Source organism: Hakea prostrata, chromosome 2 (assembly GCF_041222555.1).
Source record: "Hakea prostrata isolate BN-2017 chromosome 2, UWA_Hpros_2, whole genome shotgun sequence".
In the NCBI taxonomy this organism is placed as follows: Eukaryota; Viridiplantae; Streptophyta; class Magnoliopsida; order Proteales; family Proteaceae; genus Hakea; species Hakea prostrata.
The window spans coordinates 2,608,496-2,621,723 of record NC_142601.1 but is presented as its reverse complement, the minus strand read 5'-3'; the positions used below and the strand labels follow the sequence as shown (position 1 = coordinate 2,621,723).

The window sequence follows — 13,228 nt, the reverse complement described above, 5'->3', positions numbered from 1 at the left end:
ATGTGAATAAACCCCCTTGACCTAACCTCCCCACTACTTGGGGAAGTAACTCTCATATTCACTTCTTTGGAATGAATAGGATTTAACCCATTCAAAGATCTTAACCCCACTCATGGTAATGGCCATGAATGGTCATGAAGTTGAAATGAGAAATCAAGGTCAAGAGTTAGAATTTGAGTAATTCCACCATTCAAGTTAGCCCACTTCATCACCATGATCAAGACCTTTAAGACCCATGACCAATGTCATGAAAAGCCTCATAACCAAGGTCATGAAGGGCCTCCTTTACTCATGGTGCCTCATTACCACCCTTACCTCATGGTGCCTTATTACCACCCTTACCTCAAGGGTCCCACACACAAACAAAACAATTAAATAAAAGAAATGCAAAAACTAATTTTGAAACTTAATATAGATTTTTAATAAAAAAAACCTAACAATCCCCCACAAGTTTCAAAATTGCAAAAAAAGGACACGTGTTGTGACTTTATTAGACACTAAAGGACACATCGTTGTAGGTGTCTTTCGGACTTGAACCACACTAGGTCTAATGAGTCGTGCTACAAAGTACGGGTAGAGTCAAACTCCTTAAACCTTTCCTCATTAGCATAGCTGACCATCCCATCATCCATGTCCTAAAGGTCAACTCTTGGAGCTACCTTTTATACTACACATTGGACTTTTGAACCGGCCATGTCCCTTATCTTGGATTCATGAATGTTTAGAGCACTCGCCTATAAGTTCTCATTAGTGGCGGCCAAACCACCTACATCCACTTATGTTAGTCTCTGATGTGCACCACAACTAACACACCCCCACATTCCTTGGGATTAGACTAATTAAGAGCTTTGTTCAACCTTACCCTTGTGGTAGTACTATTACCTTCATCTACACCCTAGAATGGAATAATTATAAATGGTAGTACTGAACCGGTCTTCCCATGACTTCGTTTGTACCCCTTGAACCTAATTCAAGTATTTAGCCTCTTCACATAGGTAGGGTATCCATCATGTGACCTGAGGATTAGGCATTAACCCCATTCCTGTAGATGCAATACACAAGTTTTTGACAGACATAGCCTTTGTGAACATGTCAGCTTGATTCATTTCTGACTTCACATAATCGATAGCTATCATTCCTTCATCTATGTACTGTCGCACAAGATTGTGCCTAAGGCGTATATGCCTCCTTTTACCATTGTACACTTTATTCTTGGCTAAGTGAATAGCCGCTTGGTTATCACAATGTAGTGATACCGATGGCATCGGTTTTTCCCACAATGGTATATCCACCATTAAACTTCTAAGCCATTCGGCTTCTGTTCCTGCCTTCTCTAAGGCTATGAACTCAGCTTCCATGGTAGCATGTTCCACATGATTGCTTTGTGGACTTCCAAGAGATTGCACCACCTGCTAGTGTAAACACATACCCACTAGTGGCTAAGGATTCCTTTGTATCCGAAATCCAATTAGCATCGCAATACCCTTCTAAAACTGTTGGTTTACCGCTATAGTGTAAACTATAGTTTATAGTACCCTTTAGGTACCTTAGTAATCTATCAATTGCACTACAATGCTCTTTACTTGGATTTTGAGTATGTTGACTCAACTTTCCTACCGCAAGAGCAATATCCGGACGTGTACAATTCATAAGATATGAAACTGAACCAATGATTTGTGCATACCTTTTCTAGTTCACTAGTTCACCCAAGTTCCTTTTCAAATGACATCCCACCTCAAAAGGTGTTTTGACGGCTGAAAGTTCATGATAGCCATACTTTGTAAGTATGTTTTCCACATAACGAGCTTGAGATAGTGAAATACAATTCCCTTGCTTGATGATCTTGATCCCAAGAATCATATCAGCTTCCCCTAAGTCTTTTGTGTCAAAATTAGACATAAAAAATGCTTAATTTGATTCACTATTGCCAAGCTCGTCCCCATTATTAACATATCATCTACGTATAATAGAATAAATACGCCTTTACCACCGTAAAACTTGCTATATAAGCACATTTCGGCATTGTTGATGATAAAGCCATTTGAAATTAGAGCCTTGTCTAATTTGCTAAAGATCTTTATCTCTCAATTGTATTGCAATTTCATTTTTGTATGTTTGAAGAATTTGTAATACAATTACCCCAACAAGTTTAAAGTAATTGATGCACCCTACTACCAAGGGTTCTTCGCACCACCACCTCCAAGATAAAGCAGCCTCCAACTAGAAGATGAGGTAGTTTTTCTAGTCCCTTCAAGGAGCCAAAAAGCTAGAGCACAACACTTAGACAACTCAAGAAAGAAATGAACTTTGTAAAACAAATAATGTGAGTGAGGAGTGTCACAATAGCACACAATATGCAAGGAAGGGTTGGGTTTATATAGGCCCAAACCACACCTCCTCACAAAGGGAGAATCAATGGTTTGTCCCTCCTCCACTAATGTGAATAAACCCCCTTGACCTAACCTCCCCACTACTTGGGGAAGTAACTCTCATATTCACTTCTTTGGAATGAATAGGATTTAACCCATTCAAAGACCTTAACCCCCACTCATAGTAATGGCCATGAATGGTCATGAAGTTGAAATGAGAAATCAAGGTCAAGAGTTAGAATTTGAGTAATTCCACCATTCAAGTTAGCCCACCTCATCACCATGATCAAGACCTTTAAGACCCATGACCACTGTCATGAAAAGCCTCATAACCAAGGTCATGAAGGGCCTCCTTTACTCATGGTGCCTCATTACCACCCTTACCTCATGGTGCCTTATTACCACCCTTACCTCAAGGGTCCCACACACAAACAAAACAATTAAATAAAAAAATGCAAAAACTAATTTTGAAACTTAATATAGATTTTTAATAAAAAAAAACTAACAGAAAGCCTCATGGGCAAGAATTATATTATATTAAATAAGGCAGGTGGGTTCAAAAACTGATTGGTTCTTGGATATGAATCATATGATTGAGTCTAGAAGCATCTTAAGCTTTAATGCTAGAATTTTAGTAACAACTTTTGCCATTGTATTACATAGGGAGATAGGGCGATATTGGTCAATTTTCTCTAGCCTCTCCCCTTTCGGAATCAGGCAAACAAATGTGGCATTCATGCTATTAGGGATAGAACCAATCAAGGATACTTCTTTAATAGAAGAACATACCTCATATTTCACCAATGGCCAATACTTCTGAAAGAATGCTGGTGGAAATCCGTCTAGTCTCGGTGCCTTGAGGCCTGCCATTACAAATACTACTTTCCGAATTTCTTCCTCGTCGAGGATTTTACACGGTTCCTCGTTAACTTCCGCAACTATGATTTCTTTAACCATATTTTATGTGACTTTTGTTGCCCGTATATCTCCTCCCTAAGGAGATCAATCTCCAATTGTTTCCGTAGCATCTCAGTTCTTGCCTAGTTTTCCTTCGATGGAATTGTATTTGCCATTTGATTAAGCTTCAATGTAGTCTCATTGATACTAGTTTGGATATTTCCAAAGACTGTATGATTCCAAGTTTTGTACGCCTCTTTTAGATCTATTGAGCTTCACTTGAAATTGGTTTCAACCACTACTCTTTGTGAAAGTTAACCGGGCTTTTTCAACAACCTCTTTACAACCAGGGTGGGTGAACTATGCCGTCTCAAATCGAAATGGTCACTTCCCTTTACTATTTCCTCCATCGGTACAAAAAAGTAGTGGAAAATGATCTAATCCCACCGCACTTCTGACCACCACTGTAGCATTTTGGTACATCTTCACCCATTCCGGATTTGACATAACTCTATCCAAGCGAATCTTGATATTAGCTTCCACATGTTGATGGTTAGACCAAGTCAATAAAGGGCCATGAGTAGGACGATCCATGAAATTGCAATCTTCATAGAATTCCCTAAAAGCCATTGTATTAGCCATCATTGTAGGTTTGCACCCTTGTTTCTCCCTCCAAGAAATACAATAATGGAATTGCAATACAATTGGAAAATGAAGACCCTTAGCTAAGCGGAGAACTTGATGTTGCAATCGAATAGACCACCAACGAATGAGGTTGAGTCACACCTTGAGTATTGCCTTTAAGGTAATTAATGTACCCTACTACCAAGGGGGCTTTTCGCACCACCACCTCCAAGACATATCAACCCTCAACTAGAAGATGAAGTAGTTCTTATAGTTCCTTTAATGAGCCAAAGCTACATCACAACACTATGACAAACTCAAAGGAAATAACTTTGTAAAGTAATAAGCAACCAATAATAATGCAAATGTGAGGAGTGTAAATGTTGCATACCAATTACAGGGAAGGGGTTGGGTTTATATAGGCCTAAATGACACCTTACACCCCTTGAGATTCTCAAGGTAATGAATTGGATCATTGAATCATAATGACTCACCTTCTCACAAAGGAGAGAATCAATTCCCTACTAATGGAGAATCAATAAACTTGTTCATTCTCCACTTTGACCTAACATCTCCACTAAATGAAGAATTAACCTCTTTTGCGTGAATTTGATTTAATCCATTCAATAACCTTAACCCCACTCATGGTAATGGCTATGAATGGTCATGGAGGTGCAATAAGAATTTAAGGTCAATGACTTGAATTTGAGTAAATTTCACCCAACAAGTTTTCCCACCTCATCACCATGATCAATGCTTTTAAGATTTTTATATCAATTGCAATTAATATTCATAACCATCTCACACCTTATGAATAATGTCATAAAGAACCTCATAATGAAGGTCATGAAGGACCTCCTTTACTCAATGGTGTATATTACCAGCCTTTACTCATAGGTCTTTCAATGGCCTACGTTTGGGTATATTTACCTCGTCATTTGAATTTCCTTCATCGATTTTCAGACCTACCAAAATCTCTTTTTGATACTTTCATGATTGACTTTCTCTCTCCTCTTAAACTCTAAAAGAGTGGCAAAGTCATCAATAGAGTCATCCACTATCATGAATCTATTTCTGAACTTTCAAGCTCAAATCAAATGACCCACATTTGTTACATACTCGAGTTTTGGGTTCACAGTCCTGAAACCAGGGGTTAAAGGGTTAGAAATCCGGTGTATTTATGACAATCCCAAAACCTATCAAGGATGGGAGATCGGAGGTTAGAAATTCAAATCTGAAAAACTGCCCGAAAGATCAGGCGGTTGGTTGATCAACTAACCAGCTCAAGCAATCGACCATGTTTCTGACTCTGTTTAGATAATTGATTTGGCCTATTTGACTCTATTCTCATTACCATCCTTCACTCATAGCACACTAACAAAATAATTAAAATAAAAGAAATGCAAACACTAATTTTAAAACTTTATGTAAAATCGATTTTAATAACGTCATTATGCTTTGTGGCTTTTCACTTATTCTTGTTTTTGTAGCTTTAAATGCTTTACACACAACACATTGTTTAAATGTAGTCAAAATAGAAAATAGATAATGATAAACAAGGGGGAAAACCTAGTTACAATCCTTGTTACACATCTATTTATAAACCCAATTAGCAAAGCATCCTTATTATTTTACAAATTAAAACAAAACCCAATAAAATTCGAAGTTTCCCTAATAGCTACCCAGAGCCTTGACCCGAAAAGGGGGAAAAAAGAATTCCAAAGTAAAAGACCGCATTTTTTTCCAAATAAAGAATTTCTAGATATCCTACTAAGGAGTAAGGACCCGGTTCATCTAGCTTTGGGTCGGTCCAAGGCAATCTATCTGCATCACTGCTGCGACTCGTTGCGGTTCTGCCGCTCAAGGTAATTGTTCTCTCAATCTTCGTTTTTCTTTTTTGGTAGAACGGTTCCATGACAAGAGTTTTTGGTTTTTAAATTCTTACACCTGTAAGTAATTTGGTTATGTTTCTCAATGAGATTAGAAGAAAAAGGTATATGATCTTCTCCTCCGCTGAAACAAAAAGGGGATTAAATTTTCCTCCAGGAAGAGGAGAAAACAAAAGTTGCGACTTTTCTTCAGTTCCTTCCCTTCTCACATTCTTTTATCTTCTACAATGGTAGTCGTCTTCATTACTTGATTTGTAGCTAGTTTCGGCCAACGGGAGATTAACAATTCGTCTTTTCAGAGCCAAGAACAAAACCTAGCCCTAACCCTAACCCAAACCCTAATTTCCCCAACTCAAGGAACGCATTCGATTTCAACAAGTTTCAATTTTGTGAGGGAGAAACAGCTAAGCATCTCTGAAATAAACTATAAGACCAGATAGAAGATAGAATCTGAGCTTCCTCATTACCTGAAACTTGCGAGGTTGCCACCGCATCCACCACCGCTCACAGGCATCAAAAACCCTGTAAGTTCATTCGTTGCTTCGTATACGAACACGATGGAACGGAAGAATGAAGAAGAAAGCAAATCTCTCAGAATGTCGAAGGCTGGAGCAGAACACCGGTTCACCCGAAGATCGACGTTTTCCGGCCGGTTGGGACGGATTCCGAACCATCTCCGGCTCTCTTACAACGGCGACCGAATATTCCAGATTTACTTGTCGAAAACGGACCATTGGGACGTTGACTGCGAAAACATCGGGTCAACCGGTAAACCCGATCGGACGAAGGAGAACCGATGCCCTCAAACTAACCGGTTCATCCGGTTACACTTCAACCCTCTTTCACGGTTTATAAGCAAAACCAACCTAACGCGCCCAATTTCTCAACTCGATTCTCAATTAGAAAAGTCTCTCTCTCTCTCTATATCTCCCTCTTCTTTCTCTCTCTTGTCCTGGCTCTGGCTACCGTTTTGTTTGTTTGTTTGTTTGAAGAGAAGAAGCCTTTCAAACTCTTGTAAGTAACCTAAGACTTTGCTTCCCATTTTACCTTTCGTTGTTTAAGCAAGCAATGTTAGTGCATTAGCAGAAATAGATCTTACTCTGTGTTTGTATGTGCTATTGTTTTAGTATATAGCATTTCTATCAAGGAAAGATTATATTTTTATTTATATGTTTTCCTCTTTTGATTAGGGACGATTCAGTTGTAGTCTACACATGGAATGGTTGCAACATTGTTGAGGTGCCCCCTGTTTCAATTTTTTATTTCAAGGAAATTATTATTGTTGGTATCATAAGTTGTTCATGGAGTCTGAGCTGCAACCCATACCTGTAAGTTCACAAAAACGCGACCCAGCATGGAAGCATTGTCAATTACTTAAGGATGGGGATCGGTTAAAACTCAAATGCATATATTGTGGCAAAATGTTCTCTGGTGGAGGAATCCATAGAATTAAAGAACACTTAGCTGGTCAGAAAGGCAATGCAGCTACATGCCCAAGAGTGCAAAAGGATGTTCAAAGTGTTATGTTAGAAAGCTTAGATGGAGGCAAAGTGAAAAGGAAGAAACAAAAAGTAGCAGTGGCTAGTACAAATCTCAACTCAATTCCAAATGAGATAGATGCCATTGATGGTCAGTCAGAAGAAAAAGCTGGGTTCCAATTGCTTGAAGCCCCCGGTACGGTCACAAATTATTTCAGTTTGGTTCCATGGAAAGGGGAAGAAGCAGCTGACAGGAATTCAGATAGAAGGAAGAGAGTGCAAGACGAAGAAATGACTGGTGAAAGCTCAGATAGAAGGAAGAGGCAAGAAGGACAATCATCTCCTCCCCCCACAGATGTTGATGGGAGTCTGATCGGTAACATGGCCTTGGAATCAAATAGAGCGAAGGATACAGAGCAGAAGGTTGGTCAGTTCCTCTATGACGTTGGAGTGTCTCAAGGTGCAGTCAACTCTATATATTTTCAGCCAATGATCGATGCCTTTTTATCTGAAGGATCGGGTTTCAAAACACCATCTTACCATGATGTTCGTGGCTGGATTCTAAAGAATTCAGTTGAGGAAGTGAAGAACATGGTAGACCAGTATAAAGAGACATGGGGAAGAACTGGATGTTCTCTCCTGGCTGATGAATGGACAACGGGAACAGGCAGAGTTTTGATTAATTTCTTTGCTTATTGTCCTAAGGGAACAATTTTCCTAAAATATGTTGATGCCTCAGACATTGTTAGATCAACTGATGCTCTGTATGAGTTGCTAAAGGAAGTGGTTGAAGAAGTTGGATCTCAGAATGTATTACAAGTGATTACTGACAGTGCAGAACACTATATTGTTTCCGGTAAAAAATTAACTGAAACATTCCCTACTATGTATTGGACCCCTTGTTCCTCCCGTTGCATAGATTTGATGCTTCAGGACATCGGAAAGTTTGAGGGGATAAGTGGAATACTTGAGAGGGCTAAAACAATAACCAGATTTGTATACAATCATGCCTTTGTTCTGAATTTGACAAGAAGATACACTAATGGGAAGGATTTAGTACAACCAGCCATCAGTAGCTCTGCAACAAACTTTACAACTTTACAAAGCATGGTTGATCTCAGGAGTAATTTGCAGGAAATGGTTAATTCACAGGAGTGGATGGACTGCCACTATTCAAAGAGACCAGATGGAATTGCAATGCTTGATGTCATCTGTGATGAGTCCTTTTGGTCTTCATGTAGCACCATTGTTCATATAACAGACCCACTTTTGAGAGTGTTGAAAATGGTTGGCAGTGAGAAGAGGCCTGCCATGGGATACATTTATGCATCCATGTACAGAGCAAAAGAAGCTATAAAAAAAGAACTGGTAAAGAAAAAGTATTACTTGCCCTATTGGAATGTTATAGACCATAGGTGGGAGCGGCAGTTGGCTCGTCCTCTCCATGCAGCAGCTTTCTATCTGAATCCAAAGTTTTTCTACAACATTGAAGGAGATGTACACAATGAGATCATGTCAGGGATGTTGGACTGTATAGAAAGATTAGTACCTGAGATAGAGATTCAAGATAAAATCACAAAAGAACTGAACTCATATAAGAATGCTGCAGGGGATTTTGGACGCAGGATGGCAGAAAGAGCTAGGCATAGTCTACCTCCTGGTAAGGGTCCTTACATTGTTCTCCATATACCCACCCCCCACCCCTCTCATTTTTCCCCTTTCTCTTCTTCCTCCCCTTCTAGTGTGCCACTCATATTTGATGGGTATCTTATTTTGAAATTTTATTTTCTTAAAAGAGGGTGACTGCTTACAAATGTACAAGTCTGGGTATTTTTTTTGCTGAGGACAAAAAGATAATGCTGTTTTTTCCTCGCCTTTTGGGGGATTTGTTTATTTGGGCACGTGGGGGGGGGGGGGGGGAGGCGTAGAACAGGGGTGTCCGGTTGAACAAATAAATGGGGACTTGCCATGTAATAGGCTCATTAAAGGCCTTGGCAGCAAAAAATTACACTGTTGCTTGTCACCAAGTCTTTTTCACACAGCAGAATTTTTGCCAGCAATTTTGGATCAATTGGTTGGTTTTTCCCCTTTTTTTCATTTTCTTTTTGGGTCCCATATGCAAGGTTAAGTGTATTGGTATCCATGGTGGTATCAATCTCCAATAATACGAATACATCAATATTGATCTGGTATCTGGTCAAATAGGTCCATGATGAGATGGTATTTTTTCTTACAAAGACCATGTGTCGACTAGTACTACTACTACCAATGGTATATAGTCTCCGGAATTATGGATATGATACTGATACCTTGATCCTTGTCTATGAGAGAGATTTTGCAGATATTCCCTAGTTCTTCATGTGCCTTTATGAAGACAAGAAGTACTTCCTATTTTGTATCCCAATGTAGATGTACTTGTTCATGCTTTTAACATACATCTGATTCTACTTCTTCCTATTTTGTATCCCAATGTAATGTATACCTTCATGCTTTTAACGATGATCTGTATTTTTTTTCAAAACCTTAAATTTCTTAGATGAGTGGTGGTCTACTTATGGAGGAGGATGCCCAAATTTAACGCGCTTGGCCATCCACATTCTTAGTCAAACTTGTAGTGTGAAGGTTTTCAAGCGACATCAGATATCTCCCAAGCAAATCCATCACTACACAACAAACAGGCTTGAGCGCCAACGGCTCAGTGACCTTGTTTTTGTTGAATACAATTTGCGTTTGCGGCAGATGTAAGTGAAGTATTGGACCCTATTGCATTTCATCATGATAAATAATATTGTGGCTGAAAGAGAAATGAGAGAATGGTCTTTTTTAATGCTTAAAACTTTTTTCAGGCAACTGCAGAAGCATAAAGAATCTGAGGTGATGGACCCTATTTCAATTGACACATTTGATATTGTTGAAGATTGGGTTGCCGAGAAGGATTCTGTTGTTGGGGACATTGGCAGTCCGGACTGGACAGCACTTGCTCAACCTGAAGCTAACACTGCTCTGTCATTATCACCCAAAGATGAGGCTGAGTCTTTAGTTGAAGGTAACACCTGTTCCTTTGGCTTGAAAACTTTTATCTTCTTTCTTCTTCTTCTTTTTTTTTTTTTTTTTTTTATAAGATCCTCAGTTTTCAAGTTAAATTTAACAAACAGGTTTTGGTGATTATGAAATTTATGATGGAGTCAATGATGAGGAAGACGTAGAAAGCCAAGAGCAGGAGGAATAGTGAGCCTTGAGACTCTCTACTTCTTGTTTTTTAATTTTTTTTCAATGAAATACTTGTTAATAATAGGCATAAACTGTGAGGATCAATGGTGTGATGATAGGTTAACTCATTAGGCAGTGTTATGTAAATTGTTTCTTCCTAATTGAAATTTTTTTGAATATGTTATTGCATGATATTTCTGAATGCACAGTCATTCTCTCCTTACCCTACACCATCCCCCACCTAGAAAAGAAGAAAAGAAGAATAAAAAAAAGATAACATTTTCCTTATTTATGTCAATTGATGTTCTTGCCACCATTAGCAAACATATAAGCCTGTTCTTGTGGAGGAACCGGCGGTTTGGCAGGTTCAGTTACACCGAGAAACTATTTGGAAACCCTACTACAGTGGCACCAATGGATATATAATGTTCAGTTCTGGTTATCGGGCCATATGTTCTGTTTTCTACGGCCACAATAATGGCATGTTTGGTGTCATTTTCACACAAGTGCCTTAAGAAAGAAAAAGCATTCTCACTCAGTTTATTTGCTGGTGAAAACCACATTAATGAAGAAAACCCTTTTAAGGTAAAATCTTCACAGGGTTCTTACTGAAAACAGAGTTTGTATCCTGCTATCATGTTTGGTTGGTCATTTAATTCTCTATTTATTATTTATTTTTATACCACCATGCCTGTGTTGGTATTCTTCTGGTGTTCCAAACCTCCATTGCAATTGCAGATTCTGGAACAAGAAAAGAAGCGAATGCTAGTCATTTGTTGTGAAAACCACAACACAGTTACAAGATTCTAGTGACAAGGATGATTGGAAAGAAAGGTGGGGTTGACCCAAATGCTTGAAAGACGCCACCGAATCTGACCCATTTGGCATGTTTGAGTGAGTTTTGACGTCTATATGAAGAATGATTACTCTTCTTCTTGTTCTATTAAATTGTTTTCAATCAAGAATTTGGTTTCTTATGCCAATCTTTTTGTATTAAGGTGCTGCTTACCGTTCTGTGGCCAGTGCTCTATAGCGTTCGATGAAGGAACAAACCCCCGCGAGTCTTGAAATAATGACGGCAATGGCATTCGAAGGTTTCAGGGTTTCCTTTAATGCCCATCCAAGTTTATCCCAACTGCATGAAAGGTTCCATTGATGAAGGACACTCGTATACGCAATGATGTATTTAAATTTATTTTTACCATAGAATGGTTGCTTTTTAGTGAAAAAATCATTGATTATTTTTTTTTGGTATATTTAATTATATATAAAAATTACCCTAAAAATATAATCGAAGCCTGGATGAACCTTAGATCGAAAAATAATGTTGAGGTGGAGCAAAGTTTCTTTAAAGATTTTTCTGATTAATCCATAAGTGAAAATCCTGGAAAGTAGATATCAGCCATACATTGTTGAGATTTCCTGATGGTAGCTTGGGTTTACGCTAAACTATCCTCCTTGTTATGGGCATGGTAAAGCATTTCGACGAATTTCGTGTAGTTCAGTGACTAACAAATCGAAAGACCCACAAAAAAATAAGATCAATCAATGTTGCCAAAAAATTGACAAACCTAGGAAAGATTAGCGAAAATCGCTACCTAATCTTGCAAAATGTCATCGAAGATGGAATGATTGCCACCCAAATCAGTTGCTACTGTATACTACGTTTGTGTTACTTGTTCTTCTTTGCCTCTTTGGTTCGATCGACCTAATGGAGCTTCTGTGTTCTTGAAGCAACTCGTCTCTATGAGTTGAGTTTTGATGGTCCAAATACTTGGCTTTGAAGAAGAACTGACTAAGATGTCAACAATAATTCGACGATATATCGCTAATATGTTATCAAATGTCACTAATGTCGTTGTTATGTTGTCAATGTGGTTTCATCTACTATTTCAAAATATTTAACCCTATTTTGCTCCAATCTTATAACGACAAAATGGATCTTAGTTTGTTCTTGGTAACTCATTTCATAGTTTGTGTCAACAAACAAGATTTCTCGAGTACAAATCGATCAAGGATTTTCCAAACTTCATGAGTTTTGCCCGCATACAAATGGAGACACTGTGTCCATTAAGACATTATTTCTCCGTTATCTTTAGGTCAAAATTACACTCAGGGTTTATCTTCCTCAAGTTAAACTACACAACAATATTTAGACTAAAATGACTTCAAATACCCCCTCAAAACTATGTACAGATCCATTAATGTTCAAAAGCCAACCTGCTCCATTGTGAAGCAGGAAACAGGTCTAAAGGCGTCATAGAATCACATTAAAGCAAGTGATGTTTGAACCTTGATTACTGATGGGAAAAGGATGGTTCATTACATGGGCATAAATAAAAACAAAATGGACAGGTAGTTCTTAGTAACTCATTTCAGTTACTCCTACTTTTATACTTTTGCACATACAACTCTGGAGTAAAAATGGATCCCAGATGAGTTAGCTTGGATAACGGTTTGTGACTATTTTGGGGACACTTATACACTGAGTCTTTATTTCTCCATTATCTTTTTACATCATTATCTTCCTTGAAAAAGAAAAGTACAGATCCATTAATGTTCAAAACCAACCTGCTCATTGTGAAGCAGGAAAAGGTTTAAAGGCGTCATAGAATCACATTAAAGCAAGTTGCTAATTGTTACTGAGGGGAACAGATGGTTCACCCAGCAGCTCAACTGCAGCACAGAATTCCAAGAATGGTTATTATTTCTATCTTTGATACAAATGTAAATTTACAGAAAAGAAGAAAAGAAAAAAAAA

The 13,228-nt window shown here is 38.4% G+C and overlaps 1 protein-coding gene across 4 annotated transcripts; it reads left to right on the top strand.

Moving 5' to 3' along the window:
• Nucleotides 1-5,674: 5,674 nt before the first annotated feature.
• LOC149023263 (uncharacterized) lies at nucleotides 5,675-11,723 on the top strand. Of its 4 annotated transcripts, XR_016171511.1 has the most exons (7): nucleotides 5,675-5,755; nucleotides 6,970-8,917; nucleotides 9,794-9,998; nucleotides 10,104-10,303; nucleotides 10,413-10,485; nucleotides 11,206-11,361; nucleotides 11,466-11,721. XR_016171511.1 is itself a non-coding variant. In XM_089143820.1 (6 exons), coding segments are annotated over exons 2-6 (2,316 nt in total). In that variant the 5' UTR covers nucleotides 5,675-5,755; nucleotides 6,970-7,080; the 3' UTR covers nucleotides 11,207-11,723. The 4 variants fall into 4 exon arrangements, 3 of the variants coding, with proteins under 3 accessions (XP_088999946.1, XP_088999944.1, XP_088999945.1); XM_089143820.1 differs by having other exon boundaries at nucleotides 11,206-11,723; XM_089143818.1 differs by lacking the exons at nucleotides 11,206-11,361; nucleotides 11,466-11,721 and having other exon boundaries at nucleotides 10,413-11,166.
• The last annotated feature ends 1,505 nt before the right edge of the window (nucleotides 11,724-13,228 follow it).

What these genes read in the sequence shown, in the direction of transcription:
- LOC149023263 (XM_089143820.1), top strand. Translation starts at nt 7,081, where the DNA reads ATGGAGTCTGAGCTGCAACCCATACCTGTAAGTTCACAAAAACGCGAC. An exon ending in TAGGCATAGTCTACCTCCTG is followed by an intron (nt 8,918 to 9,793) that starts GTAAGGGTCCTT and finishes TAAATTTCTTAG; the next exon opens with ATGAGTGGTGGTCTACTTAT. An exon ending in GGCTGAGTCTTTAGTTGAAG is followed by an intron (nt 10,304 to 10,412) that starts GTAACACCTGTT and finishes TTTAACAAACAG; the next exon opens with GTTTTGGTGATTATGAAATT.